The sequence below is a fragment of the Eumetopias jubatus genome, unplaced genomic scaffold (assembly GCF_037043125.1).
Source record: "Eumetopias jubatus isolate StellerSeaLion01/CBP00866 unplaced genomic scaffold, mEumJub1_p1.0 scaffold_16, whole genome shotgun sequence".
In the NCBI taxonomy this organism is placed as follows: domain Eukaryota; kingdom Metazoa; phylum Chordata; class Mammalia; order Carnivora; family Otariidae; genus Eumetopias; species Eumetopias jubatus.
Genome location: NW_028274822.1, coordinates 86,381,794 through 86,408,456, shown reverse-complemented (window position 1 = coordinate 86,408,456; position 26,663 = coordinate 86,381,794). Strand labels below are relative to the sequence as shown.

The 26,663-nt window shown below is 59.1% G+C and overlaps 1 protein-coding gene and 1 pseudogene across 3 annotated transcripts in view; one reads left to right on the top strand and one right to left on the bottom strand.

Annotated features, from left to right (window-relative positions):
* SETD1B (SET domain containing 1B, histone lysine methyltransferase) overlaps nt 1-17,549 on the bottom strand; it is a 23,924-nt gene extending 6,375 nt beyond the window's left edge. The window contains exons 1-13 of one of the 2 annotated variants that reach the window (XM_088019566.1): nt 17,470-17,549; nt 16,771-16,958; nt 16,436-16,534; nt 15,516-15,786; nt 13,324-13,436; nt 11,165-12,403; nt 6,757-7,584; nt 6,122-6,383; nt 5,674-6,041; nt 5,491-5,587; nt 4,425-4,937; nt 1,648-2,901; nt 611-777 (exon numbers count right to left, since the gene is read on the bottom strand). In XM_088019566.1, coding sequence (XP_087875692.1) covers nt 611-777; nt 1,648-2,901; nt 4,425-4,937; nt 5,491-5,587; nt 5,674-6,041; nt 6,122-6,383; nt 6,757-7,584; nt 11,165-12,403; nt 13,324-13,436; nt 15,516-15,786; nt 16,436-16,534; nt 16,771-16,944 — 5,385 coding nt within the window. In that variant the 5' untranslated portion in view covers nt 16,945-16,958; nt 17,470-17,549. Of the gene's footprint in view, nt 1-610; nt 778-1,647; nt 2,902-4,424; nt 4,938-5,490; nt 5,588-5,673; nt 6,042-6,121; nt 6,384-6,756; nt 7,585-11,164; nt 12,404-13,323; nt 13,437-15,515; nt 15,787-16,435; nt 16,535-16,770; nt 17,036-17,469 lie in introns of those variants that run through there. The other variant, XM_088019567.1, reaches the window with a different exon arrangement.
* On the top strand, nt 16,943-26,663 carry LOC114219109 (uncharacterized; annotated as a pseudogene). Its single transcript, XR_015766944.1, has 6 exons — nt 16,943-16,972; nt 17,064-18,091; nt 18,502-18,544; nt 19,942-20,044; nt 20,148-20,186; nt 22,031-26,663. The product of XR_015766944.1 is annotated as an uncharacterized LOC114219109 (transcript).

Below are 26,663 nucleotides of genomic sequence, written 5' to 3'. Positions count from 1 at the left end.
CCCTTCCTGTTTTAACTTTTTATTGAAGCCTTTTTCTACTTCTCTGTGGTGTCTCCCAGTTATCCACATGGCTCATTTCTTTACTCTATTCAGACCTGGCTCAACTGTCACCTTCATTGACCCCTCTGACTCACCAAGCCCTAACCTCCTCTCCTGTTTACCCCACTTGAAAGTCCATGTTTATTTTATTTGTTCACTTATTTCCTACCTCCCTTCTGAAAGGTAAGTTCTACAAGGAAAAGAATTTTGTCTCGTTCACTCTGCTGTAGACCCAGAACGGTGCCTGGAACACAGCAGGCACTCAACAGACATTTGCCAAATTTAAAAAGGAAAGAACGAACCTTCTGGAAATGCAACTCCAACTCGGCTCACATCCCTGATGAAAACCTCGGAGGCTCCCACTTCCCACCCACGCCGCACTTTTTCCAACCTGAGCGCCCAGGTGAGTAACACCCTCTGCGCCGGCCCCTCTGACTCCACAAGCCCCCATGCTGCCTGGCACCCCATCTAGGAGTCCGCACCCACTACAGCCCGGGGGGGGGGGGGTCCAGGGTGTCTGGGCAGGGACGGGCAATGCCAGGGGCAGAGGCAAGGGTACTGACGGCAGTACCTGTGTGTCTGTCGGGGGCTCGTCGGTGCTGGCGCGGCTGCTGTTGAGGTATCTGAGCTTATCCTTCTTGTCGATGGTATAGAAGCCCTCACTGCGGGCACAGCCTGTCACGTGCTCACGGATGCCATCGTCCCGTTTCTTTTTCTTAGCTGAAGAGAGGCTGGTGGGTGGGTGTGGGTTAAGGGCCACACGGACATTCTTGGAGAGCCCCTCCCAGTCCTTCCAGAGGCCAGCCTCCCTACCCTCAGGCGTTAACCTCCAGGAGGCTCCACCCCCCACAGCTAAGCCACCTCCGTGAGGCTGCCCACTGGCTAACTCTCCTGATGCTCCGAACTCCGCCAGGGGTACCTAGTTGCATGGCCCTGGGTGTGTTTCTTAGCCACTTTCTGACTCAGATTCCCCAGCAGCAACCTGGGGCAATAACTATGCCTCTGTGAATGACTGCATATGCTTAGGTGCTTAGCAGATTTCCTCAAACAGAGGAAGTGCTGAGTAAATTAGTTTGACATAGCGGGGATGATGTCCGCTCCAACGGAGAGTGCTGTCAAGAGCGGCTGGAGTAATAACCAACTATCAGGGTAGCATCGTGGTCTGGAGCCCAGATTCTGGAGGCAGATTTGCCTGGGTTCAACTCCCAGCTCTGCTACTTCATAGCTGTAGGACTTCGGGGAGGTCAGTTAACCTCTCTGAGCCTCAGTTTCTATAGAAATAAAATGGAAATAATAGCCCCTACACCTCACTGGGCTGTTGGGAAGATTAAATGAGGTGATGAGGGGGGCTAGAAAGAGTGCGCCCCCGGTCCCTGCTACTGTGATGGTTGTACAATCGCGGCGCTACCCTGGGCCCCGGGACCTGCTCACTCTGGGGGGGTGAGACGGGCCTGGCACAGAAGGTGGTGACTCCACATGGAGCCTGGCAGGTGGCAGCCCAGACACGGCTTAGTAGGTGATGGGGATTTGTGCTGGTGCCTTCGTGGGTGTCCCGGGAGACAGGGCCCAGGGAGGTGGGCGAGGACCGCGCCCCATCGGCTAGGATATAGGGATGGTAGACCCAGAGGGTGTCATTGAGCCAGTCCATGCCGTTGTCCTGCTGCAGCAGCCGCTCGTAGGTGACACACAGGAAGCGGATGTCCTCCTCATCGATGCCACCGTTCCAGATGTCATACAGGATGGTCATCTCCTCAAACTCCGACCGGGGCCGGAAGAGGGGCTGTGGTGGCGAGAGCTCGGGCGAGGCTGGGGCCACCAGGTCCTCGTGGCGCTTCTTAGGCGGCCGGCGCCAGGGCCCCCGAACCTTGGCCAGGTCCATGAACTCCTCAGTGACCTCATCGCGCCCGCGGGGGCCCGGAGGGATAGCCTCGGAGGGCCACTGGTTCTCTAGCTCCTTAAAGGGCAGCTTGGTGGACTCAACAGGGGGTGGCGGTGGGGGCGGAGGAGGCTGGGGGGGCAGGGGCGGTGGGGGGGCTGGGATCCCCGCGTTCCGGAAGTCCAGGGTCACGGCCCGGGGGTCATGGGTGCTGGGAAAGACAGGGGTCTGTGGCTGGCCTGGCAGGAGCAGGAGGTCCCTGCCGAGGGTGGCCCCCCCTGGCGGCCGGACCAAGGGCCCATCCAAGGAGAGCACAGCTGGCGGGGATCGCCGGGGCCTGCCCGGCTTTCTCTTGATAGGGGGTGGGCACGGGGCCAGCGGCGCGGGCAACAGAGGTGGCAGCTGGGCAGGGGCCCGGGTCTGGGCCCGCAGGACAGGGACGGGCAATGCCAGGGGCAGAGGCAAGGGCAAGGGCAGGGGAAGAGGCAGGCCCGTCTCCAGGAGCACCGGGGAGGCCAGGGGGCCAGATCGCTCATCGCGCCGGCCAGCTGGGAGGGGGCAGACAGGCAGGAGCAGGGGCCCGCCAGGCTCGGGGAAGGTGGGCGTGAAGCTGAAGTCCCGACCAGGTGTCCTGGGGAGGCCCCCACTGCTTAAGCTTGGGGACTGGGATGGGTAGGAGAAGGGGCTGCCGGGCACCTGTGGGGAGCTCAGCGACAGGCCGCTGCTGCCCCCTGACAGTGGGGGCTCCCCACTCGGCGTGGCCGGCACCGTCTCTGTACTCTGTGACTTGGCCAGGCTGCCACAGAGGCCCGGAGTACGCGGGGGCTGCTCCTCTGGAGGGGGCTCCAGAGGGACGGGTGGGTGTGGGGGGTCTGGGGTCTCGGGCTCTGGTGGTGGGCTAGGCGGCCGGGGTGGTCGAGGGGGTGGTAATGGCGGCTGCAGGGATAAGGAGCGCGGCGTAGGGGGCTCCACTTCCAGGTCATTCTCTGCAAAGAGGTGGGGAAAACCAGACCATTACTACACGAGTCAAACATCTCGCGGTGCCCTATTTGTGCTGCCCTACTATGTGCTTAATACCTGACCTCAGAGCCTTCAGAGCCCCCTGGAGTTCTGTGAGTATGGGGACTGTCCCCCTACAGCTAAGCGACTCAAGCCTTCTCAGTGCTCAGCCCAGTGTCAGGCACACAGTAGGTGCTTGATAAATGATGGTGGAATAAATGAAAGACATAAGGAGACATGGTTGCTAGCCTTTGACATTATGTCCTTAGAATGGTGTCCTTGTGAACAGGAAATGTCCTGTGGACCAAGAAAACGAGCTCCGCTCTTGAATAAAATTCAACAAGTCCCGGGCGCCTGGGTGGCTCAGGTGGTTGGGCGACTGCCTTCGGCTCGGGTCATGATCCTGGAGTCCCGGGATCGAGTCCCACATCGGGCTCCCTGCTCAGCGGGGAGTCTGCTTCTCCCTCGGACCCTCCCCCCTCTCGCGTGTGCTCTCTCTCTCTCTCAAATAAATAAATAAATAAAATCTTAAAAAAAAATAAAATAAAATTCAACAAGTCCCTTTTCTGCAGGACTTATCAGAGCCTTTCTCCTAGCATTTATCTCCACTGTCATATAATACACTTTTCTAGCTAATCTGCTGTCATTTATCACCCTGCCCTAGAATATGAGCTCCATGAAGACTGATAATTTTGTCTGTTTGACCCACTGTTGTATTGCCAGCACCTAAAACAGTACTGGGGATACAACACAGGCTTAATAAGTATCTATGACAATATTCAAAGACCTGTGGTTCTGTAGCCAAATTACATAGAATTAAAGAAACTACAACAGGTTTTTTTCCTGAAGGACTTATCAGAGGTGCGAACTAACCACACATGGCTATATAAATTTAAAGTAAACTTAAACAACGTTACAAATTCAGTTCCACTTGCCACATTTCAAGTACTCTTAGCAACACCGTGTCTAATGGCTATGGTACTGGACAGGGCAGAGAGAGAGGACATTTCTATCACCAGAGAAAGTTCTATCAGACAGTATGTTAGAGCCTTTAATATGCTCTGTGCAGTTCCATACAGTGGTGGAGGGGGCAGGGGTGTCCACGGCTCCTCTCACCTGGCGCAGGGCCCCAAAGCCTCCCCCACCTGCCTGTCACTAAAATGACCGTGCACGTGGCTGCCCCCCCCAACCTTCCTGGGAGCATCCCATAGGACTAATGGGCCAGGGGGGAATTATTGGCGCTAAGGACTGGGGACAGCAGCAGTGCCCTGAGGGGACTATCCGGAGTTCTGGCTAGGTGCCAGGCTCCACGCTGGCACATTATGTCCCCTCGCCCTGTCCTTCCATATGACCTCACGGAGGAGACACTATCTATTGATCCCATGTTACAGGTGAGGAAACCAGAGCTCGGGAAGGTTCAGCAATTTACCCAAAGGAGCCTGGGCTCATTCTGTCGGCGAGGACATCCTGCCTCCATCCCCACCACCCCGCTGGGGGCTGCAGGTGTTACCTGGGGTGCGCTCCGGGGACGGTGGGGGCCGGGCCTCCATCTCTCCAGCCGGGGGCTCTGGAGACCGCAACCTGGCCCCTTCCTGCTTCAGGCCCGGCTCCTCGGGGGGCTCCTTGCAGCTAGCCGGCTCCTCGGCACACACAGGCAAGGGGGGCTCTTCCGGCATGGGGGTCCGCTCCTCGGGGGCTTCATCCTCAGCCTCGATGTCCACCTCCTCTTCCATGACCGAGGATTCCGTCACAGGGGCCCCCGTGGCCACATCGTCCTCCAAGTCCTCGTCCGGAGCTGCAGGAGCCGTACTTTCATCTGCTGCTGCCTCTTCCTCCTCCTCCTCCTCCTCCTCCTCCTCCTCCTCTTCCTCCTCCTCCTCCTCCTCCTCCCTTGCCACCAGCTCCTCTTCATCCTCTGAGGACGATGATGAGGACTCGGAGCTCGATTCGAACTCAGAAGACTCAGAGCTCTCACTGGCGGACGCGGCTCCAGCCTCGGAGGTGGCGACGCTCACTGTCTCCTCTGGGCAGGGGACACAGGCAGGAGCCCTTCAGCGTCTGCTGCGCTCCAGCTGGCTGCTTCACCAAAGCTCTTACGCTGGTGGCACCCGGGCTCGGGGCGGCCCTCGGCTATCTGGGGCACATGTGCGTGTGCGTGCGCGCACAGGCGCTTACGTGTGGCAACCAGCCACCGTTTTTAAAAATTGAGCTGAATCCGCAGAACGTAAAGCCATTTTAGAACGCATAATTCAGCGGTATTTAGTACATCTGCAGCGCTGGACAACTACCTCCGGCTCCGGGACATCCTCACGAGCTCGAGAAGAAACCCAAGCATCTCAGTGTGATACCGCCCCTCTATCCTCCCACCTTCGGACCCGGGCAACCACTAGTTCGCTTCCCGCCCGCACCGACTGGCCTCCTCTGCACACGGTAACGTAAGCATGTCACGTGGGTGCGTTTTAATGCGTTCACATTTTGAAGGCAGGAAATCTCGTCCCCAAAGTACCGCTGAGAGCCGCTCAGGCTCCGCTCCGCTCTGCAGGCCACCCCCCCCCCCCCCCGCCAGCCCCGCTCACCTCCGTCCGAGTCCTGCGCCTTCTCGCTCGCCTCCGACAGGGCTAGGTCCTCGTCCTCATTCTCAGACTCCTGCTCATCACTGTCCTCGTCGTCATCCTGGGGGGGACGGGTGGGAGGCGAGGGTCAGCCAAGGGCGCCCTTCGGCTGGCACAGCACCCCGGGCCTCCCCAACCCGGATGTACCTTATCTGATGTGGATGAGGTCGAGGAGGAGGAGACCTGGCTCCTGGGGCCTTCCTCCCCCTCTTCCTCCTCCTCCTCCTCCTCTTCCTCCTCCTCCTCCTCCTCCCCTCCCTCCTCCTCCTCCTCAGTGCTTTCCCGCTCCTCCTTGTCGGAGGCCGAGGACGAGGGCGAGGTCGTGGAGGAGCCCGAGGACGAGGAGGCCGACGACGAGGACGACACGGACAGCGACTCCTTCTCGTCCTCCTCCCCGCCGCTGTCCAGCTCCAGCGGCCTGGCCGGCCGTCGCCGCACGCCCACGCCCTTGGGGTCCCGCTTGGCGAGCTCGCACGGGGCGTCCGCCATGTCCCGGTCCCGCTCGCGCTCCGACTCTGAGGGGAGAGAGGGGTGTCCGAGCCGGGCCGGGGAGACATCGGCGGCGACCCCAGCGCCGGGCGAGAGGCGCACGTACCTTCATCTTCCTCATCCACGGAGGCTGAAGGTCGCAGGCGCTTCTGGTCACCAGAAGAGGCCGTGTCTGGCGGCTCCTTCCTCTTGACCTTGAAGGAGGGCAGGCGGATGGCGCCGCGCAGCCCGATGCCCAGGCCGAGGCCCTCGTAGCCCAGGCCCTCAGCCTTGCCCCACGACTCCAGCAGGCACGAGGCGATGCGGTCCTTGGGCTTCGGCCGGTCTTCGTCCTTGTGCTCGCCCGACTTCACTGGGGTCAGGGAGGCCTGGGGCGCCGGAGAGGACGAGACTGTCCCCACGGCCACGGGGCGGCCCTCTCTTAGCAGCCCGCCTCCCCTCAAACGTGACAGCCACACCGTAACTGACACTTCCTTCCCGCAAAACTGGCTGCGCTCTGAGCCCACGGCTCCAGACGCCGGCAGCGCCCCACTCGGCCTCACTGAACCTCAACGTCCCCACCTGCAGAGCAGGCCCCACGCGGCAAGTGCACATCCGTGTCGCTACACGAGCTTCACGAAGTCACACTCACACTGTCCTACTTGGGGTTACGGGGAGCGCCGTTTCCAAGAACACGCCTCAAGAGAGGAGGGGGTGGGGGGCCGGCCGGCCTCCCTGGGGCACCCTGCACCCGCTGCCTACCTTGGCCATCCGCTCCTTCTTGTCCCACCACTCGTCGAAGGCCCGGAAGGCCACCACCTCGACCATCTTGCGGTTCAGGTCGCGCTTCATGATGGCCTTGAGCTCTTTGAGCACCACCAGCAGGACGCCATCGACAGTGGCCTTGTGTGGGTCCTCCTGGCGTGGCACGTAGCCGGGTGGTGGCACCGACGGGTCAAACTTGGGGAGGGGTGGCCAGGGCTGCCCGCGGCCTGGTCCGCTGTTGCTCAGGGAGAACGGGCCCCGGTAGGGCGGCAGGTTGACAAACTGCAGCCCAGCTGAGGCCGCCGCCGCCGCAGCGGCCATGAAGGGTGGGTAGGGGCAAGCGCCCTGGCCGGTCATCAGACGGCTCAGCATCTGCGTTTGCATCTGGAAGGACATGGGCATGCCGCCCCACTGGCCACCCAGCACGTGGCTCATATCCACCTGCATCACGGGAAACAGCCCCGGAGGGAAGGGTGGCAGCGGTGGCAGGATGGGTGGGGGTGGGACACCAGGTGGCGGCGCTGGCAGGGGTGGTGGGGGCACTGTCACAGCTGGGTGGGCCGGGGGTGGTGGGGGCGGGGGCGGCGGCAGAGGTGGGGGCATGGGGAAGCCTGGCTGCGGCGGGGGCGGGGGCGGGGGTGGGGGCAGTGGTGGGAAGCCGGGCGGCGGGGGCAGCGGCAGGGTCGGAGCCAGCACAGAGGGGGCCGCCACGGCTGCCGCCCCTGGGGTCACCACCATGGGTTTGGGGCAGTCGGCGCTGGTGATGGGGGCTGAGGGCATCTCATCATCCGAGATCTCCATGTCCTCGCCCGAGGACTGCTGGCCCTGCAGGGAGAGCCAGGAGAGAGTGGTGAGGTTCAGCCTGGGAGGCCAAGTTGGCTCGTAGAACCCTTCCAAACACCAGAAAGTCACAGAAGCCTCCCGCAAGACTCAGAAGCAACATGGATTCTATGGTTCAGATCCTGGTCCCCTCCCTTCTGGACCATGTGACCTTGGCGAGTCACTTAACCTTGCTAAGCCCCAGTTTCCCCGTTTGCATAATGGGCATCCCAGTACCTGCCTCACAGTTTATGAGGACTCATTCATTCGTTCCACAAACACTTGCTTGGCACCTGCTGTGGGCCAGGCACTGTTCTAGGTGCTGGGGACACAGCGGTGAACAAGACAGACAAAATCCTTGCTCTCATGGAGCTAAGCTTCAAGAAGGAAGAGGCAAAGGATAAGCAGAATGAAGATGTGAAATACACAGCCCACCATGGAGAAAAAGGAAGCTGGGGAGGGAGACGATGTGAAGAGGGAAGCAGATTCTGTCAGCTTGAGAGACTCTATTTCCATTTGTACTCAGAGAAGGTAATACATACTAAAGTGCTACAGTGCTTCCGATGTCTGACCATCTCTCTAAGGACTTCATAGATATATTAACTCAGTTAGTCCCCAGAACAACTCTACAAGGTAGATCTGCTATCTCCATTTTTACCGAGGAAACTGGAACACAGAAAGCTTAGGTAACTTGCCCAGGGCCACAGAGCCAATAAGAGATGGAACCAGGATTCAAACCAGTAAGTGGCTCTCCAGCCTGCGCTCCCAGGCAGCCTGCCATCCTCACTGAGGTGGAGAGGGCCAGGTGGCCAAGGTGACGTTTGAGCAACAAGGTTTAGCAGTTTTAAGGCCGTATAAACAGGAGGTATGTCCTTATTTTCCTTAGTTACTCTTCGCATCTAGTCTTCAGACTGCATACTTAGTGTGAGCCAGTGTGGGGCTGAGTGCTGTGTTTCATTTCTCGTCTGCGCTCTACCTAGCAAGGTGGGGGTCTACTCCAACCCCTCTGACAAGTGAGGAAACAGGCCCAAAGCCACTGGCCCAGGAGGCACAGCCAGTCAGAAAGAAGGCTGGGACTCAAGCTCAGGATGGATCCCCTGGATTCAGGGCTACCAGGTGAACAGGGGAGGAGCCGAGGAGGACCCCAGCTCTGAAATGGGCACGGCCCCTTTACACCAGGACACAGGGCTTTGGGGAGTTCGACACACAGGCCTGGAACTGGAAGGGGGCACTTGGGTGTACATGGCAGAGGTGGAGTGAAAAGGCCAAGCAGGGGTGGGGGAGAGGAGAGTTGGATCGCCCCCAGGCTCTAGTGTCTGGACAAGAGGTGACTAGGCTCAGGACCTGCCCTAGATGAACTTGGCTAAGGAGACAGAGCCTTTGTAGGCTGGAAGAGACAGGGAGTGCATTTGAAGGCTGAGGGGGAGGCGTCTGTAGAGGCTGTAAGGTTAGAGGTCAGATCTTCAGGAGAGCGAGTCCACAAAGGGAAATGGGGGGGGGGGAGTGCCGCGGGGAGGAATACCAAACTTTCAGCAGTGGTAGGAAGCTCTGGATTTTGCTAGACGCCCCTCTACACATACACTCCCCCCCCCCCCCCCCCCGCCCCCGGGGTCCGCAAGCACTTGCTGGAGGAGAGACTGGCAGGCTCAGCATGATTCTCAGGGCCAGAGCCCGGGAGATCAGTCCCGGACAGCGCCCAGCTAGGCGAGCGCAGCACACGGAGGGTTAAGCCGGCACCGCGGCCAGCCAATCGCAAGGAGACCCGGATCCTGCGCTCCAGCCCTCGGCCCTGCCCCTCCCTCCGCCCCTCCGGCGCCTGGGGGTGGGGGTGAGAACCAGCGGGAACTAGCCGAGCGCTGAAGTGCTCAGCACCAGCGCGCGCCGCCGTGCCTGGAGCTTCCCTTGCGGCACCTCGCTGAAGCCGAAGACAGTGTGCGGGAGGTACTTCCACCGTCCCATTTCACAGACGATGAAACTAAGTCTCAGAGAGGGAAAGTGCCTTACCCAAGGTCACATAACCAGTAAGTGACAGAGCTGGGTCTCCAGGCTCAAGGACTGGAGCCTGAACTTTTAACCACCAGCCTCTGTGAAGAAAGGGAATGTCCCTCAGCGGTGCTCCCTGCTCTCTCTCTGGAGTCTTCAGCCTGAGCTGGGTGGGACAGCCTCCCGTTCAGTCTGGGGGAGCCCGGGTGCTGCTCTCCAGGCTGCCAGCAGGGGGCTCCCGAGGGCCAGCCTGGACATTATCAGTACTGTGGTCTTCCCAGGGCTAATGTCCTGGGGCATCCCGACCCCACCTTTCTTGGGCCTCGGTCTCCCCTTCCCTACAGTGACAAGATGGGAGAGCCCCGTCCCTCCGGCTACTCTGGGCTTCCCAGTCCTGGACCAGCCAGTCAGCACCGGTAAACATCCCCTCACCGCGGGTAACAGAGGGAAGATGGCAGGGCTATCAGCCCCCCACCTCTGCACACCTGTCAGCTCCTCCTGCTCAGACCCCTTGGCACCAGAAACCACTTCCCTAGAACCGTCTGGAGGTCCTCTGGAGCACCGGCCACCTACAGTCCCCTCCTGGGCAGGCCACGTTCCTCTCTGTTCCTCCCTGAGGCAGCCAAACATGCCTAATCAAAGGGCCTGGGAAGGGGGGGGAACCCTCCTTCCCGCCGCCCACAGGGGCACAGAGCTCTGTCTAAGTCCCAGGCTGCTCATGCCCGCTGGGCGCACAGGTTCCAACCCAGGTCTTTGGGAGGGCCAGGACAGGTGCCTGGACCAGAAATGGGGAGGAGCAGAACCAAGGGAAGATGACCTAATCCTTCCCTCCAAGGGACTGCAGCACACAGCAGCCCCCACCCCAACCTGGAGGCTGGAGATTTGGGTAATAAGACCCCAGATGAGGATCTATGGGTGAGGAGCGGTGGAGAATGGTCAATTTTGCCTGTTTCTGGCTGTGGCCCTCCCCCTGGGCTAACCCTTAACTCCTTCACTCCTGGGGCAGAGGGAGAGGGCTAAGGGGAATTTCAGTGCCCTCCCTGCCCACCCTGGCCTCCCATCTCTTCAGAGGGCACTAGATTCTAGGAGACAGTACTCCAGAGCTCCCACCTGGCCTAGCCTAAGAATGCTCTGGCTAATCCCTCTCCCCAAATAAGCCTGAGTGTCAGGATCAGCCCTGATCACCCCCAAGCCACCCAACAGAGGAGGGGATCCAGAACCATTACCACAGTCCATCCTATCTGGGGTCTCGGTAAACTCCTACCCAAGAAGCTCAAGTCAGAACTGATCCTGACGTTGAGACTGAAATGTCTCAACTTCCCATACCTAACCGGAGAGCAACAGAACCAGGTCATGTTTCCTTTCTCTCTATGGCTGCTAGGCTGCTCAGAGCCAAACCAGCAGCTCAATCACAGCCCCTGGTGCTTTTGGCATTCTCTTTTTATTCTCTGAATTTGACCTGTTATTTTAGCTGCCCTAACCCTGTTGCTTCTGTGTTTTAGCAGCTAATTGTCCTAAGGAGGTAATATTTCAGAGGAGGAAAGAGGGAGACACAAGATAAACAAAACCAATCCAAGACAGAGGTGGACAGACATGGTGGTACCTCATCCATCTTCTCTGAGGTTGGGGTCCTGTCTCCAGCCAGGTCCAAGGCTACCTCAGTTGTCTGGCCCAGAAGACCAGAAGGGTCCGGGGGGCCTGGCTCCGGAGGGGGCCGGGGCCCCAAGCCCAGGTCAAGCTCATCATCCTCATCGGAGTCGGGCAGTGGCGTGGGGCTGATATCCTCCAGGCCGGTGCTGGAGGGGCGTGAGGAGGGCGGTGTGGGGCCTCGAAAGCCTGGCTGGGAGTTGGTGCCAAAGGGAGCCAGTGGGGAGAGCTGGGAGGAGGAGGAGGAGATAGGGCTGCCCTCCATCTGCAGCTCCGTATCCGAGTCCTGCTCCCGAAGGAAAGGCAGCTTGGTGCGCTGTTCCTTCAGCAGCATCTCTATGCGTGAGTCCAAGCTGTCATGGGGCTTCTCCAGCCCCGCAGGTGATGACTCCAGCGTAGGCGTGCCTGGACTGTCGCAGGGCTCAGGACTCCAGCCAAAGGTCGGCCGGCCACCCAACTCCATGCTGTTGGCATCAGGAGGTGGTGGGCCAGGCGGTGTGCCTGGCTTCTCCTTGGTCAGGGGCTCAGTGGGTGGCAGGGGTGGGGGCACAGGTGCTCTCCGGAATTCCCCGCTGTCGCGGGCCCCAAAGGCGGCTGCGGTGGCGGGCTCCTCAGGGGGTGGGGGGAAAGGGGGCACAGGAGTCTGATACGGAGAGAAAGTCGACTTGAATGTGACTCCAGGAGTGGGGGTCGCTGGGGCAGGTGGTGGAGTGTGGGCGAACGTGGCCGAATCTTGTGGTTGGGCCTTGAAAGGAGGGCCACCGTTGCCCCCACTGCTGCTGACTGCCCCAAACGGGAGGTCCACAGAGCCCCTGAAGGCGGCTGGTGCCCCTGCCACTGCAGTGACCGCACAGGAGTTGTGGACATAATGATGCTCGTGGCGGCGGTTGTAGGCATCTGTGAACTTGCTTTCATGGCGCCGGGCCTTGAAGGTCACTGTGGGGTCCTGGCTGAAGAGGTAGGAGGGTGTGGGCTGGCGGCTGGAGTAGCTGGAGTCCTGCGAGAAGGGGGTGCCCAGACGCGGTGTGAGCGGCGTGCCCTGTCCGTAGGAGTTGGGTGTGTCCAGGCGGCAGCTGGAGTATGCAGTGTCCTGGGAGAAGGGTGTCCCACCACTATTGGGGGTGACAGAGCATGAGCCGGAGCCACAGCCAGCAGCTAGGCTACCATCCTTGAGGCGCTTCAGAGCATCTGACAGCTAGGGAGAGAGAAAGAGAGGGGCAGCAGTGTGTGAGATCCCTGGGGGGAAATCCTGCCGTGCGAGGGGGCTGTTTTCCCTTCTCACTCGGGGGATCTCAGAGCCAAGCTGGTCACGCTAGCACTGCAGTACAGTAAAAGGAAGGGGGGGCAGGAGATTGAAGAGGAGTTTCTGGATGGTCCTAACTTTTCTCTAATCTTAGAATATCCGGTTATCCTCAAGGAAACTTGAGGATTTTTTATAATCCCTAAAGCAGAGAAAAGAGAAGATCCTGACATCTCGGTTTGAACTGGGATTTCCCTCCTGTCTCAGATTGTCAGAAATCAAAGACCTTCCAGCAGGAAGAACTATGGTTTGGGGACTGAGGGGATGGCCAAGGGCTCTGTTCCCTCCAGTCTCCCAGTGTTTTAGGAGTTAAACAGCATGACATGGTTAAAGTGCCTAACGAACAACCCAGCAAGTCAGCAAAAGACGCTTCATTCTGGCAAAGCTGCTCCTCAGGGCAGCTGAGTTGTTGGGGAAGGGCTGATTGAGAATTTCCCCATGTGAGGGCGGTCTAGGTGGAAGGCGGTGGTTGAGTAAGGAGTCAGTCTTGCTCTGGAAAGAGGGACCTATACTCCGCTTTCTGGGGGCAGGGGTAGAGCAGTGCACAGGACATCAGACACAGCAACGTTTCAGCACCAACACAAAGTAAGCCCTAGTAGGCTGTGGGTCTCTGGAAATCCCAGCCTGGGCAAGGCCAGGCTCCTTTCCCTCCTGGGCTCTGGAGTCCAACGCTGGAGATGGTGAAGTGGGGGCAGGGGGGCACACCAGAAGCTGGTGATGAGTGTGAGTGTGAGTGTGAGTGTGAGTGTGTGTGTGTGTGTGTGTGTGTGTGTGTGTATGTGTGAGGGGGGCGGTGCTGATGGTGATCTACCCACCTGCAGGGTCTCATTCACGATTGGAGAGACAGCATCCAGCTCACCCACTGGGAGGGTCTGGGGTGTGTATCGGCCCGTGACCAACAGTTCGTAGAACCGCATTCGGGTTTCCCCTGTGGGAAGGGCAAGGGAGGGAGGACTCAGGAAGGCTCCAGGTTGGGGCAGACCCCACAGGTTGGCTTCCTTGTAGGCCCCTTGTGCCTGAGACCCCCAAGCCTAGGAAGCTGTGTGACCCTGACTGGGTGACCACCTCTCTTCGCACCTCACTGAGAAGTCTTATCTGTTCAACAATGCTGCTAAACTGTATGATTTTTCTGACCTTAAGACTCAGAATTTAATCCTTTGTGCGACTGGGACTCCCCCAAAGCAGAAATGCCACCCCCAACACAAAGCCTTTTCCTGTCCCTTGGGCCATGGCACCCAAACAAAGAGTCAGGTCTTCCCTATCAGCCAGAGCCTACAGCAAGTGGAGAGACCCAGTGACACAGAGGCCACAGTTTGTTGCTAACTATCTGGGGCCAGGTGACCAGCAGAGTTTGTAAAACACACTCTGGCACCACATTACTGTGAACTCCACAGGCCTCCTCCTCTGACCAGGCTCCCCAGGCTCCCCAGGTCTGCCTGGGACTCAGTCGCACAGAGTCCTGTCTGGTAACCCTCCCCCCACAGCAAAGAGAGGCCTCTACAGAGCAGGGGGCCCCAGATTATTGATATTTATAGAGCCCTCTGAAGCAGCTGCTTACATATGCAAAGGAGACGCATTCCTTGAGCTACACTTTACACTTTACTGGTCTCTTTCTCGAAATTCGAAATACGAAGTTAGTTGGCAGTCTCAGGGCCTCCCATTTTTTTTTTTTCTCTTTCCCCTTTTCAGAAATGAAATGGGCATGTGACAGGGAGAGGGCTCCATATTCAATTCTCAGAGAGACATCAGACTGCAGCCACCCAAGGGATATGTAGATTTGGAAGGGTCTGTATGCCCCTGACAGAGACTGAGATACTAGAGGTCGGGAGAGGGGTGCTGTGGCTTAGGCAGGAACCTGGGCTTGTGCCCTGAGGAAACTCAGAACTAGGTACAGGCTTGGCAAGACTTTGTGGGATAACTGTGCCTACCCAGTTCCAGCGTCCCTCCACAACCTCCAGCAAGGGCTTAGAGACCCAGTCAGTAGGTATTCATTATTAAAAGCAAAAAAGAAGGGTCTGGATTTTCCGGTTTGGGTTTGGTATGCCCTGGTTGCCCCCAAACCCTATGCTCACAGAACTCCTGGAAGCTGCCAACCAAAGCCCTCCCAGGCAGTATCTCCCAGGAGACCCCAAGAGGCACTGGACCCAACAGTGCCTGTCCAGTCACAGGGCAGGCTGCTCCTCAGGGCACCCAGCACCTTCTATATTGGTGGGAACTTCCCTAGAGAGGCCACAGGCAAACTTTGGGGGATGCCCTAGAGTCCTGCAAGCCCCTCTATCCAGCAGCCAGCTTCTCCTCCCAAGAACCTAAGGGAGGAAGGGTGGTTTCTCCAGCTCCACTCTCCCAGCAGCCAGCTCAGAGGGAGCACAGAGCGGGATTCCGATGCACCGGAGGTGCTGCTGTCTCTTTAAGAGAGAGGAGGGAAGGCACAGTGTCAACCCTTGAGCACCCAGAGCAGCCCGCCCAGCTCTATCGGAACATTATCAATGAAACCACACTCTGGGCCCAGATTGGTTTCCACCTCCAGAGGGAAGGGGTAGCACTGGGGGGTTTGGGACCCTGGATCCTTGGAGGGCCCTCTTTTTAGTTGAAGGACCTACCCTTTGTGTATTTAAAGACATTCTAGCGGCTCTCCCTCAGCCCCTCACAAATAAACAAACCCTGCCTCCTCCCCTAACCCAGATGGCAACACTGGGGACCGCCTAAACCCAGGCCACCAGGGCTCCGAGAAGGGCCCACAAGGGTGTCAGTGGTGGGGAAGCCTCTGGGAGGTCCCTAGGGGTACATGCAGTAGCCAAGGACAGCACATTTGGTAAATTATAGCTTGTCTCCTAGCAACAGACAACACATTTAGCTCCACGTGACTCTACTCTCAGGAGGGGGCAAAAAAAATAGGGTTGTGGGGGTCCCCAACACTACAAGAGGGGCTCTGGGAGGGAAAGGAGTCATAGTGACAGGGCCTGCCCCCCCCCCCACGGTAGGTTGCCCTAAGCAGGCCTCCACTCACCTTTAGTGTCCAGCTCCACGTGGATGATATTGCCCATGACTGAAGTGCTATGCAGATGCTGAACAGCCTCCTTGGCTCCCTTGACCGTCGCAAAGACCACCTTGGCAATGCCCAAGTGCTTCTTGGTCTTAGGGTTGTACAAAATCTCCACCTCCTCCACCTCCCCATACTTCTTACACATGTCCCTCAGGAAGTTTTCTCGGATGTTATCATTCAGCTTGGCAAATGTCACCTGCTTCGGAGGCACCGGGCCCACGTAGAACTCATCGATCTGGCAGGGACGAGGGGGAAGGGAGTTTGGAGAACATTGAAACCGAAGGGAAACAACATTCCCCACTCGCATGCCCGTTGAAAACAATGAAGGGTAAAAAATATATACATATATATTTTTTTTTTTGGAAAAAAAAATGCACGCGGGCGGGCCCGGGAAGCGGAGGATTAAATCGTTTGGAACGTGGAAGTCCTCTGGGTTCGAAAGGAAAGGGGAAAAAGAAACAGTTTCTCTTTCCCCACCCCCCATTCTGGCCTCCTCTCCCTGCTGCGGGGTCAGGGGCAAACCCTGGGTCTAGGAAGTTGTCCCCCTTAAGCCACAAGGCTGAGAAGGGGGGCGGGTCCCGGGGTAGAGCCGCCTGGCTGGCAGGAGCCAGGTGGGGACCTGGAGCCCCCAGCTGGGCTGGCAGGACACTGTATCAGATCCTGGATTACAGTTTCACTGAGTGTTATTCTGTTTACAGTAGCCCAGAGGGGTCACCCCTCTCGCTGACATCTCCCCCTCCCCGCCAAAACTTCCCCGGCCGTGGACGGCGGGAACTCAGAATCTGGCTGGGCTCGGTCAGGAGTGGCGTTATTTTCGAACTCGGGGAGTGGCGGGGGGGGGGGGGGGGGGAGGAAGACCGTGGGGTCGGGGGGAGGGGTCCTACCTTGAATTTGGGCACCGACAGCTCCAGCTCCTTGGTTTTGGTCCAGATCCCAACGACCCGGGGATCTTCGACAATTTCCACCGGGCGGTTGCTGGACATCTGTGGGGAGGCATGGGGGGGGCGGGGCGGAATGGGAGGGCTGGTCCCACTCCCCAGGGGCAGGGGCAGACTCCCTTCTCCAGGCACTTGTCAAACTCCAGGACTGGGGACCCAGCTGACAGTTGGCCCGGTGGTTGGAAGGGGGGCACCCTGGGCGGCTCGAACCCTTTCCCCCCCGCCCCGGACTCGGCTGGGGGTGGGGGGGGGGGCGACGGGGAGGCGCGCCGGCTACTCACCGCCAGGCTGAAATGCTGCCCATCGTAGCGGTACAGTTTATGATGCCCCTTTTTCAGAGCCGGGTCAATCATCAACTTGTAACTTCTCCAATGGTGGTTCCTCCTCTCGCCCGAAGGGCCGGGCTGCGGCGGGGGCTGCTGGTGGTGGTGGTGGGGGGGGTGACTGTTCTCCATGCCGTTAACCCAACCTGAAAACGAGCAAGTTGTTGTCGTCTCCGCCGCGGCGGCGGCCGCTTCTACACACACGCGAAAGAATCAGATCGTCCAGCCCCCACCCCCTCCCACCTTACCAGCGCGCCCCAAAAGGAGCTGTCTCGCTGGCTCCCCCCAAAATAAGAATAGAGCGAGAGAATAACCCTTCCGGGAGAATTAGGCGCCCGCCCGCTCGGCCACCGTCTCGGGGCGGCAGTGAGGGGCTCCGGGGGGGGGCCCGGGGCGTGCTGGCGGGGCCCGGGGCGCCCGGAGGACGCGGGCTCCGGCCCATGGTGCCAGTCCGGCCGCCTGACCGCCCGGCGTGGCGCTCGCTCGCTCGCTCGGCCCGGCTCGCGCGCTGGGCTCGCGGCAGGCCTGGCGCCGCCCGCCCGCCCGCCCGCTCGGCCCGAGCCGGAGCCGAAGCCGGAGCCGGGGCCGGGGCCGGGGCCGGGGGCTCGGGCCGCCCGGCTGCCGACCGCGGCCTCTCCCTCCCCGAGCCGCGCTTACATCCCCGCCGGGCGCCGGCCTCCCTGCGCCGCCAGCCAGTACATGGTGTCCCCCGCGGGAGCCGAGGCCGGGGCGGCCGGACGGGGGGCCGGGAGGGGGGGGTGCCGCCGCCGCGGCTGCCGGGCCCGGAGCTGCTGCCGCCGCCGCCGCCGCCGCTGCCGCTGCCGCTGCCGCTGCTGCTGCTGCTGCTGCTGCCCGGGAGGCGGCTGGCGGCGGAGGCTCGGCTCCCAGTAGCCGCACATCCCACAATACACCGCTAAGGAGCCCGACCCGAGCGCTCACCCTCCTCCTCTTCCTCCTCCTCCTCCTCTTCCTCCTCCCCTCTCCTTCCTCGCCGCTTCCCCAGGCACTCTCCCGGCGGCGGCAGCTGCGCCGCCAAAGCCCCGGGCCCCAGCGGCCCCCCACCCCTCACTCGCGCGCTCCCACACTGCCTCCCCCCCTCCCCGGGGGAAGGCCTTTTAATTTATTTATTCTGCTGGGACTTAGGTGGGGGGCTTGGCTGGCGGGGGAGGGGGGTCTCCCCGGGCTCTACCTCCCGCGGCTGGGGCTACCCTCCGAGCCGCGGCCGCCGCGGCGTGCGCCTGGGGCCTCCAAAACTGTTTCCAAACTGCCAAGACCGGAGGTGGGCGCGTGGGGGCTCGGGGGAAAGGGCTGGGTTTTTTTTGGGGGGGTGTGATTGTGTGTTTAGACGCTGGCAACTGTGGGGGGAGACAAGACGACTCAAGACGAGTTGCAATCGAGGTATCTCTGCTCCGGCTTCCTCCTCGGCCCCGAGACCCCCTCCCCCTTGGAGCTGAGCTAGGGAGGGGAAACCAGGATTTTAACCAAATTAGCATTCACGTTCCTGGGAGGATGTAGCCCTCGCCTGGACCTGGGTGATAGAAGCTTTTTGCTCTGTTTTTATTTTTGGAGAGGAGCGCCCTGTAATTGTCCTAAACACATGCTTCTCCCCCCCCCTTCCTCCAGCCACCAGCAGAGGAGAGAGTCCCCCTTTTTTGCATTTATCTTTTCCTTCCCCTTTCTTTATTAAAGGTCCGGGAGTGGCGGCGGCCAATCAGCGCGCGGCTTCCATTTTGTGAGTTCAACTCCGAGGCTCCCGGGCTTCGCGGGGACGCATTTGCAGCCCCCTCTGCCTCTCCTCTTGGGCTGCCGAGGCGAAGGAGCCGCCTTGCTGGGGCTTCGTGGTGGTGTATTTCATATTGGGGCTCTTTTCGGGGTTTGTAATTTGGCCGTGGGTAGGTAATTGGCTGGAGCAGGGCGGCAGGGCGCGGCAGCCAATCAGCGCGCGGCTTCTATAGGGCTTGAGTTATTAGACGCTGATCTCAAAACATCGTTCATCAGACACCAAGGAGAGGCCAACAGATGAGGGGAGCCATTTTTCTGCAATGGAATTAAATGGCCAAGTGGGTTTTTCCTTTGTTGCAAATGGGGAATGTTTTTCCTTTGACTCCACCATCCAGTTCAGGACGCCTCAGTGTTGTGTTTAACATTTGTCAACAGGCTAAAGGACTCACAATTGGAAGAATGAAGAAGACTTTTTAAAAAGATCTGGATTTTTCCTTATGACTTGGAATCCATCTTTGTCTTGTATAACTAGGTCATAGCACACCATTAATGTCAGCAGTTAACAATTTTGAATTCCAAAAAACCTAAGTAAATGACATATTTAATTTTTTTCCTCTTTTTTTTTCTTGGGTGGGTGGGGGGAGCTTGGAGCTGTCTTAATCTGTATTCTCTTGACTGAACAATAAATTTTTAAATATATATAGTTTCCTCTATTAAACACTTAAACCTGGCCATCTTATTAACTCCTTCTGCTTTTTTTTTTTTTAACAAGGTAATGTTTTAAATGTATAGTTTTAGGACTAGCGAAATGGCAGCAACAAAAAATTGTAAGCAGTCGTTACTCTTTTTTAAGTTTTTAAAAACCTTTTACATTGTAAGTACCCAATCCATTCTGTCCTTACGCAGTGCAGTTTCTATGTTAATGTTGCTGAGATGTCCTTAATTTTCTGAACCTTCATCTGCATGTATGTCTTTGTTGCTCTTGTCTAATATAAGCCAGTTAAAATGCTTTTAGACGACTTTGCTTTTTATAAAGCTAAGGTTTTAGCTTTATGCTTTTGAAAATGTTTACAGCCATAAATGCTAGTCAGCTTTCTTCCCAGTAACGTACACTTTCTTTGAAAATCGATCTATTTGAAGAAAAACACTTCTGTTTTTCTCGTCTTGGTAGGGGAGTGGGTGAGGGAAAGGAAGACCTTCTCTTTGTGTACAGAGACTAAAGCCGTCACAGGAAACTAGATTAAAACTGGAAAACAAGTCCTAGCTGGTTCGAGCCAAACACCAACGTTAACTCGCGGGTATTTTCTATGGTGGTTGGGATGGCCGTGCGTCTTTTGCCTTTTGTTTGATTTGACCGTGTTTTCGCCTTTTGTCTCTTAATGACGATCACACCATTGCTATATCCAGAGCAGTAAACAGTCCTCAGCGAAGCCGCCTTTTGCCAACCCAACCCTGGAAAGTTTGCAGAAGTGGAAGGAGCAGAAAATGCCATGAGAGTGTAACTTACAAAAAGGTAACAACAGCAGGAAAGACACCACCATTCCCCCAATACTCCTAACTAAACAATCCCCCCAAAAGATATTTTTTACATAACACGTCCAAAACCTCCGCCCAACTTGATCTTCCAGACTCCATGGCACCGGGCTGAGCGGGTAAGTTAAAAAAAAAAAAAAAAAAAAGTGCCTTTTGCCCCTTCGAGGAAATCTTTTTTCGAGCAGGCCAAGGGCTGCAGATGTTTGGGAGCTGAGGGGAGAAGAAGGTTTCTGGAGCTTTATGTTTGGCAGCCGGATGGGGAGGGGTGGGGGGACGAGGAGGGCTCCTCAGGCCCTTCTGCCCCTTCTGCCCCGGAGGCGAGGGGAGGCTCTCCCCCAGCGAGCTCGGGCATCCATGGAGCTGCCTGCGCTCATTCCCCCTGGCTTTTCTAGGTCTGAGCCTTGCTGGGGAGGAAAAAATTTTAAGTGTTTTGGAGATTGGGGGGGGGGGGCCTCAAAAGACGAGGAAACCTCCCCGCTCGGCCTAGGAACTCTTTCTCTTTTGATTGTGGGGCTAGCACTCTGAAGCCGGCTTTTCGGGGGCTCCGGGGCGTGCCTGCGCTTCCTAAGCAAAAGAGGACAAAAGGCCGGCGTCCATGTTGGCACCATGACGCAGCATCTCTCCTGCCTGCCACCGAGCGGTGCCTGTTCTCCCGGCCGCGCTCGCTCCTCCCTCCCAAACACGAGTTTTATTTTCAGGTTCAGAGCGGGGCCGGGGCCGGGACCGGGGCCGGGACCGGGACCGGGACCGGGGAGCAGGAGGGCGGGCCGGGCTGTGGGTGACTAATGGCGGCCGCCCTCCTCCTCCTCCTCCTCCTCCTCCTCCTCCTCCGCTCTTGCCCGGTTGTCGTTGGGGGCCCGGGGCTGATGGCCGCCCCTCGCCGGGCCGGGCCCCGAGAGCCCGCAGGGCACAGCGCCCGAGGCCGGAGGGTGGTCGCGGATACTGTTGCGGAGGGCCGCGGGCCCGGGGGCGTCGCGCGCCGCGGCTCCCGCGCTCGCCTCCGCCGGGTGAGGCGGCCAGACGGGCGCCATTTCGCGCGCCGCCTGCGGCTCGGGCGGTGGCGGCTGCTGCGCGCCAGGCGGGAGGAGGGAGGGAGGGAGGCGGCGGAGCCGGGCGGGGGGCGGGGGGGAGGGGAGGCCGGCGCGCCGCCGCCCGCGTTCCAGGCCGCCGCCCGCGTGGACGCCCCTGGCCCGAGGAGGCCTCGACGACGAGCGCGGGCTCCGCAGCCGGTTCGGACCCCGCTCCCGACACGGGGGCCCCTGCGGGCACGAGGACGCCTCACTACTAGGCGGGGCCGCGGGAGCCAGTGGCAAAGGGCCACGGGGACGGTCGGGGCCTCGAGGCTCCCCCTGACTCCGACCGGGACCTCCCGAGGCGGGGGAAGCCTCCCTCCAGGCCCGGCCCTGACCCTAGTCGGATCCCCGCTGCCCCGCTGCCTACCCGGGCCTCGGCGCCCAAGTCTGGCTCTCCACGGCCGTGATAGCCGGGCCCGAAGGGTAGGGGGCCCCCTTTGTCCCCAGTTTGGGCTGGAGGCCCTCCGGGAGGCCACTGACGTTACTGATTTGGTCGTTCAGGGCACACCCTCCAACCCTGCGCTCTAGAGGCCGGGGGCGGCGAGGGGGGAGGCTTGCGGCCTGGGAAAGCTGAGCGGGCCTTCCCCGGGATCCCCCGAGGCGGAGGGCTCGAGGGTAAGCCCTCACATCTCCGGCCCTTTCTCAGGGAGGGGATGTGGACGGGGCGGGCCTTTGGAAATGCAGATGAGTCGCCTCCTGCTGCTAGTCGCCCGGGCTGAACCTTCGTGACTCAGCCGCACCCCCCCCATCCTTTCCAGAGTGAGGGCCGCCTGGGCGGATGGAAAAGGCGGGGGGGGGCTTTTGTGAGGCTCCCTCTCTTCCCTCAAGGGAACCCTGCCCGGTTTGTGGCTATCAACTCCCTAACAAACCCTCCGACTTTGCCCTGTCAGGCTCTTGGCTGGAGAAAGGGCGACCACCCGGTACCCCCAGAGTGAACCATCCTCCTTCGGACAGCGCGAGCAGGCCTAACTTCACTCTGATAATAAGGTAGGTGTGAGTCCTTTGCCAGCCTGCGAGGGAGATTTGGGGGGCTTGGGCCTGGGGCCCAGGGAGGGCGGGCACCCCAAACCCGCTAGGCTGGTTCTGCAGCCCCTCCCCCACACAGATGTGTGGGACTGTGTGTGTGAAATCGGCTCCCTGCTGGGCCTGCTGGGTCCATCCATCCCCGCCTGTCAGCTTCTGTTGTCAAGAGTTTGGGGCGTGCAATTCCATGCAGTGTTGAGACGCATAGAAGGTTGCACTTGCAAGTATTTCCCAGTTCTGTGTTTTGCGGTGGTGGTGGGGAGGGCCCTGGGTGCCTCTTCAGAAAGGTACCATCTGCTGCCAGGAAGCCGGGCCCTGCTCTGGCCCTCCCTTCCGGCCCTGAGTGGGGACATGTGGGTGACTATGAACTGGTATCTTCCCTCTGATGTCTAGCTGCTAGGGAGGTGGAGAACGCTACCAGAGAGCTGGGCCAGCTTCCTCTGAGAAAGAGGCTTTTTGACCCTTCGCCCCATTCCTGGGAATTCCACCATTCTCTGCAAACCCCCCCCCAAAAAAAATCCTGTTTCTACAATCAGACAGACTGGGATTTGAAACTTGGCTAGCTATTTACGTGCTGTGACTTTGCTTGAGCAGGCTTAGTCTCAGAGCCCCGTTGCCCCTGTGCAAAAATGGGCCTGGGTCAGTGATTCCCTGTCTTGAGCATGCTCTTTAGGACCGGCTCCAGGGCCCAGGTTTTGATTCAGTAGATGGGGACGGAGAACTTGGATTTCTAACTAGTTCCCAGGTGATGCTGATGGCTGCAATCCGAGGACACACTTTGAGAACCTTTGGGCTGGGTAACACCTGGAGGTTTTGTGAGGGGGACAGGAGCGAGTGCACTTGAAACCCCAAGCTCAGCGCCTGATAGAGGCGTTAGCTTCCGAGTAATGGCAATGCTCTCCTTACTCTCCTGACACAAGCTGACTGCTCATGGCTTCCTCCTGTCTGGCTCCAGGAAGCGCCACAGCTGGAGGTGGTGTGGCCCTTGATCTCTGATCCCTCCCCCATGTGATCTCTAGTTAGGGATTACTTTGATGAACCATTTGGGTCCAGGTGCCACTGATCTGCACCACTACCCCATTTGGACTGAGGTTTGGCTTCCTTGTGGGATGAGCCCTGCCTACTTTTACCCCACTCCTCAGTGTGAGGGCTAAACTGAAGTTTGGGGGAGCCGGAAGGGCTAGACCTGCAGGTTTGGTTGAGAGCCATCTTGACGCTTAATCAAGGGAGGCTCTAAGTCTGGTGGCTGTGCTGGTGACCTTGGGTGAGTCTCCAGTGTGAAACGATAATAAAGACGCAGGCTGGAAACCGGAGTGGGAGGATTAAGTGTGATTAAGGGGGCTCGGCCTCACGTTCAGGCTTCACACTAGTTGGCCTCCATTCCCATGTGGCTGCAGGGAGTGGGGGTTGGGCTGTCTGTGAGCTCCTCCCCCACCAACCCACCCCAGAGGCACGTGGCAAAGCTTCAGGGCAAAGGGGAAGACTGACTTTCCGTAGGCAGGGAGCCAGCCCCAATTTTCTTCCTGTGTGGTTTGAGTCGGAATGGTGGCCTGCCCCCAGCTGTTCCATGAGTGGGTCATGATCTGGGGTCCCAGAGAGTAGAAGTGACTCACCCAAGGTCACGAGGCCACCACTGGCAGCCAGGATGGGTTCCAGGTGTCTTGACTTGCAGCCCATCGCCTGTGTCCATGGCACCCCCCACCCCAGCTGTCTGGGTTATTTTGGGCTTCCTCCCGTGCCAGGCATCACTGCCAGGAAGCTGGGAAAGCTGTCTGGTTGAAAGTAACCAGCGTGGTGCTCTTGGCTCCTTTTGGCCCCCTTCCCTTGGCCCCGTGAGGGTCTACAGCCCCACTAAGCTGGGTTTGGTCCATCTTTTGCTGGTGGGGGAAGGAGGTTCCCTCTGCTGCACCTGGCACCAGACCCTCTTCCCTCTGGGGGCGGGGGGGACGCTTTGTAAAAGTTGATGAGGCTCATGTTCTTCATATCCCGTGCGCGTCTTCCTTCCACTCTGGCCCGGAATCAAGATTTCAAGTTCGGTGCTGCTATTGAATTGCTCTTTCAACCCCCTTGATCCTCAGGTGACTGACTTGCTGCCTGAGGGTGTCTGCCATCCCTTTAGATAGACTCCTTAGGGCTCCTGGAGACAGGGGTCTTTATGTCCCACAGGCATCGGATAGTTAAGTAATTGATTTAAACCCCCCCTCCCCCCCAGCCACTGCCTGGAGGGCTAGAGCCAGGTCCTCCACTCCCGCCCTCGGAACAATTAGGGAGCAATTAGGTGCGAACCTGTGGTCTGGATGTGATTTTTGGGAGGGAGAGGTGTCCCGGTGACCTGTAAGGGTCATACCCCCTCCCCACTTCCCTCTCTTCTTTACCTCTTTCACCTTTCTTTGTCCCCCCACCGCACCCCCATCGCCCCCCCCGGGGGGGGGCAGGGAGGGGCGCAGCAGCTTGTCTGTCCTCCGGCTGTGGTTCCTCCTGGCTCAGAGGTTGGCCCCGCCCCCCGGTCGCCCCGCGAGCTCAGGGCGGGGCTGCTCCTGGCGCCAATCCGGTGGGGCCAGCCTGGAGAGGGCCACGCCAGCGGAAGGGCGGCCCAAGGCTGGGAGGTGGCTGGACCTGCCTAGCTACTGGACACCAGGGTCCCGCCTCTTCCGGCTCATCCACCGGGAGCCCCAGCCTGGAATACGACCTTTTGGACCCTCTGGGTGGAGACTGCCTCTGCCTGGACTGTGGCAAGAGGCACCCCGCCATCTTGGAGGCCGCCTGGGTCCAGCGCTGTCTCCAGCTGGCCATGACCTCAGCAAGTCCCCGCCCCTCTGGGAGCTGAGGTCTCCGCATGTGAACCAGGAGGAAGGAGGTGGAGGATGACCTTTTGAGCCGTCTCTGAGTCTGGCTTTGTGAGGGGAGCTTTTTGTGTTTCAGCATGACCTCCCCACCAGCACCACCAGGTACTGAGCCCTGGAGAGAGTCCTTGACTCCCCGGCCAACCCCGGCCACCTCCCATCTCTGGTACCTCAAAGAATATCTCAGTGTCTTCTGTCTCATCTGGGGTGGATGACCGGTCCCTCAGGTGTGAGGTGACCGCTTAGGATGTTCTCATGTACCAGGGAAGTATAAGCTGGAAGAATTGTCGTTAACTTCCTTACCTATGCTGGGCAGACCTTGCTCTGAAAAGACAGAAGTGGATCTGGCCCTTACTTCTCTCCTGGTCTCAGTTGGCCTTACTGTAGCACTGGCCGAATGAATTCCCCCCACAAATGCTACCTGGCCTCCCCGAGGCTTCTGTGTCCAACAGCTCTATGTTAAGATCCAATTTAAAGAATCTTTCTTGCTTTCCTAAACCTCTCCAGGAATTCCTGGTGAATAGAAGGTGAATGACTTGCGTCCTCAGAACATCTGACAGGTAAGGGAGCACGTTCTCCCCAGGCGTGTGGGCAGACCCAGCTCCTCAGCTGGCCTGCCCTGGCCCAGCTGCCTCTGAGGAAGCTCTCAGCAGCTGGCCTGGCTCCTGGGTATTTTTAGGTACAGATCCAGCCTCTTCACCACTGGAGCTGAGTCCAAATCAAACACACTCCAGGCCGGGTCAGGCTGGGGTTCTGCCAGCCTCTTGGTCAGGCGTGGGTGGGTGGGCAGGCCGGCTGGGGCCAGTGTCAGCTGTTCTGCCCGGATGCAGGCAGGGCTGGGAAGCCTCTCCTTTCCTCCCCTCCCCCGCCTCAGTTTTGTGGAAGCCATTTGTTCTGTCTTAAGTTGGGGTCAGAGTCCTGTTTCTCAGGTGGAGAAAATGGAAACTTGAGGTCCAGGATTTTGAGGAAAGTCAGGAGATGTGGTGAACCCCAAGGTGACAGTTTGCTAAGAGTGCGGTGACGCTCCTAACTGAATTCTCCCCCCGGCCCCTCCTCCTCTTGCCTTCCAGTTCCCCCCCCCCCCGCCCCCGAGCTTTAGGGGTCCCTGATTCAGGGTCGGGCCTGGGGCTGGCTGTGAAGGTAAGCAGGCGGCCCCTCACTCAGAGGCCTGTCCGTCCTGCCTCTCCTGCCAGCCTCAGGCTGCCACTGTGGAAACCTGACCCCAGCCCTGCCTCACCAGCCAGTCAGTTCCTCTTGGGTCACCAGAGAGAGAGCTTGAGGGCCCGGCTTTGGCTGGGCGCTTCTTTTCAGGAGCTTTCTGTCCAGACACCCCTCTTGAGCCTGGCAGCAAGGCCGCCCTCCCTGATCTAACCCCAGTTACCTTGACAACCATCTTTGGTCTTCGCCGCCCAGGCGCTGTGGAACCTGATGGGGTTTTCCTGCCACCATGCCTTTGCCCAGGGTGCCCATCCTGCTTCCCCTGGTCTGCCCTCCCAGCACTGCCTGGCTGAGGCTCAACCTTCCCTGGACCCTACAGAGGTTCTTGTCTCTCTAACTGTTCACATCTCCCAGACTCCTTCAGACTGCTTCCCCAAGACAGCGCCTTGCAGGCAGGAGCACAGTTGCCTCTCAATAAACTTGTGTTGCAAAAAAGGAA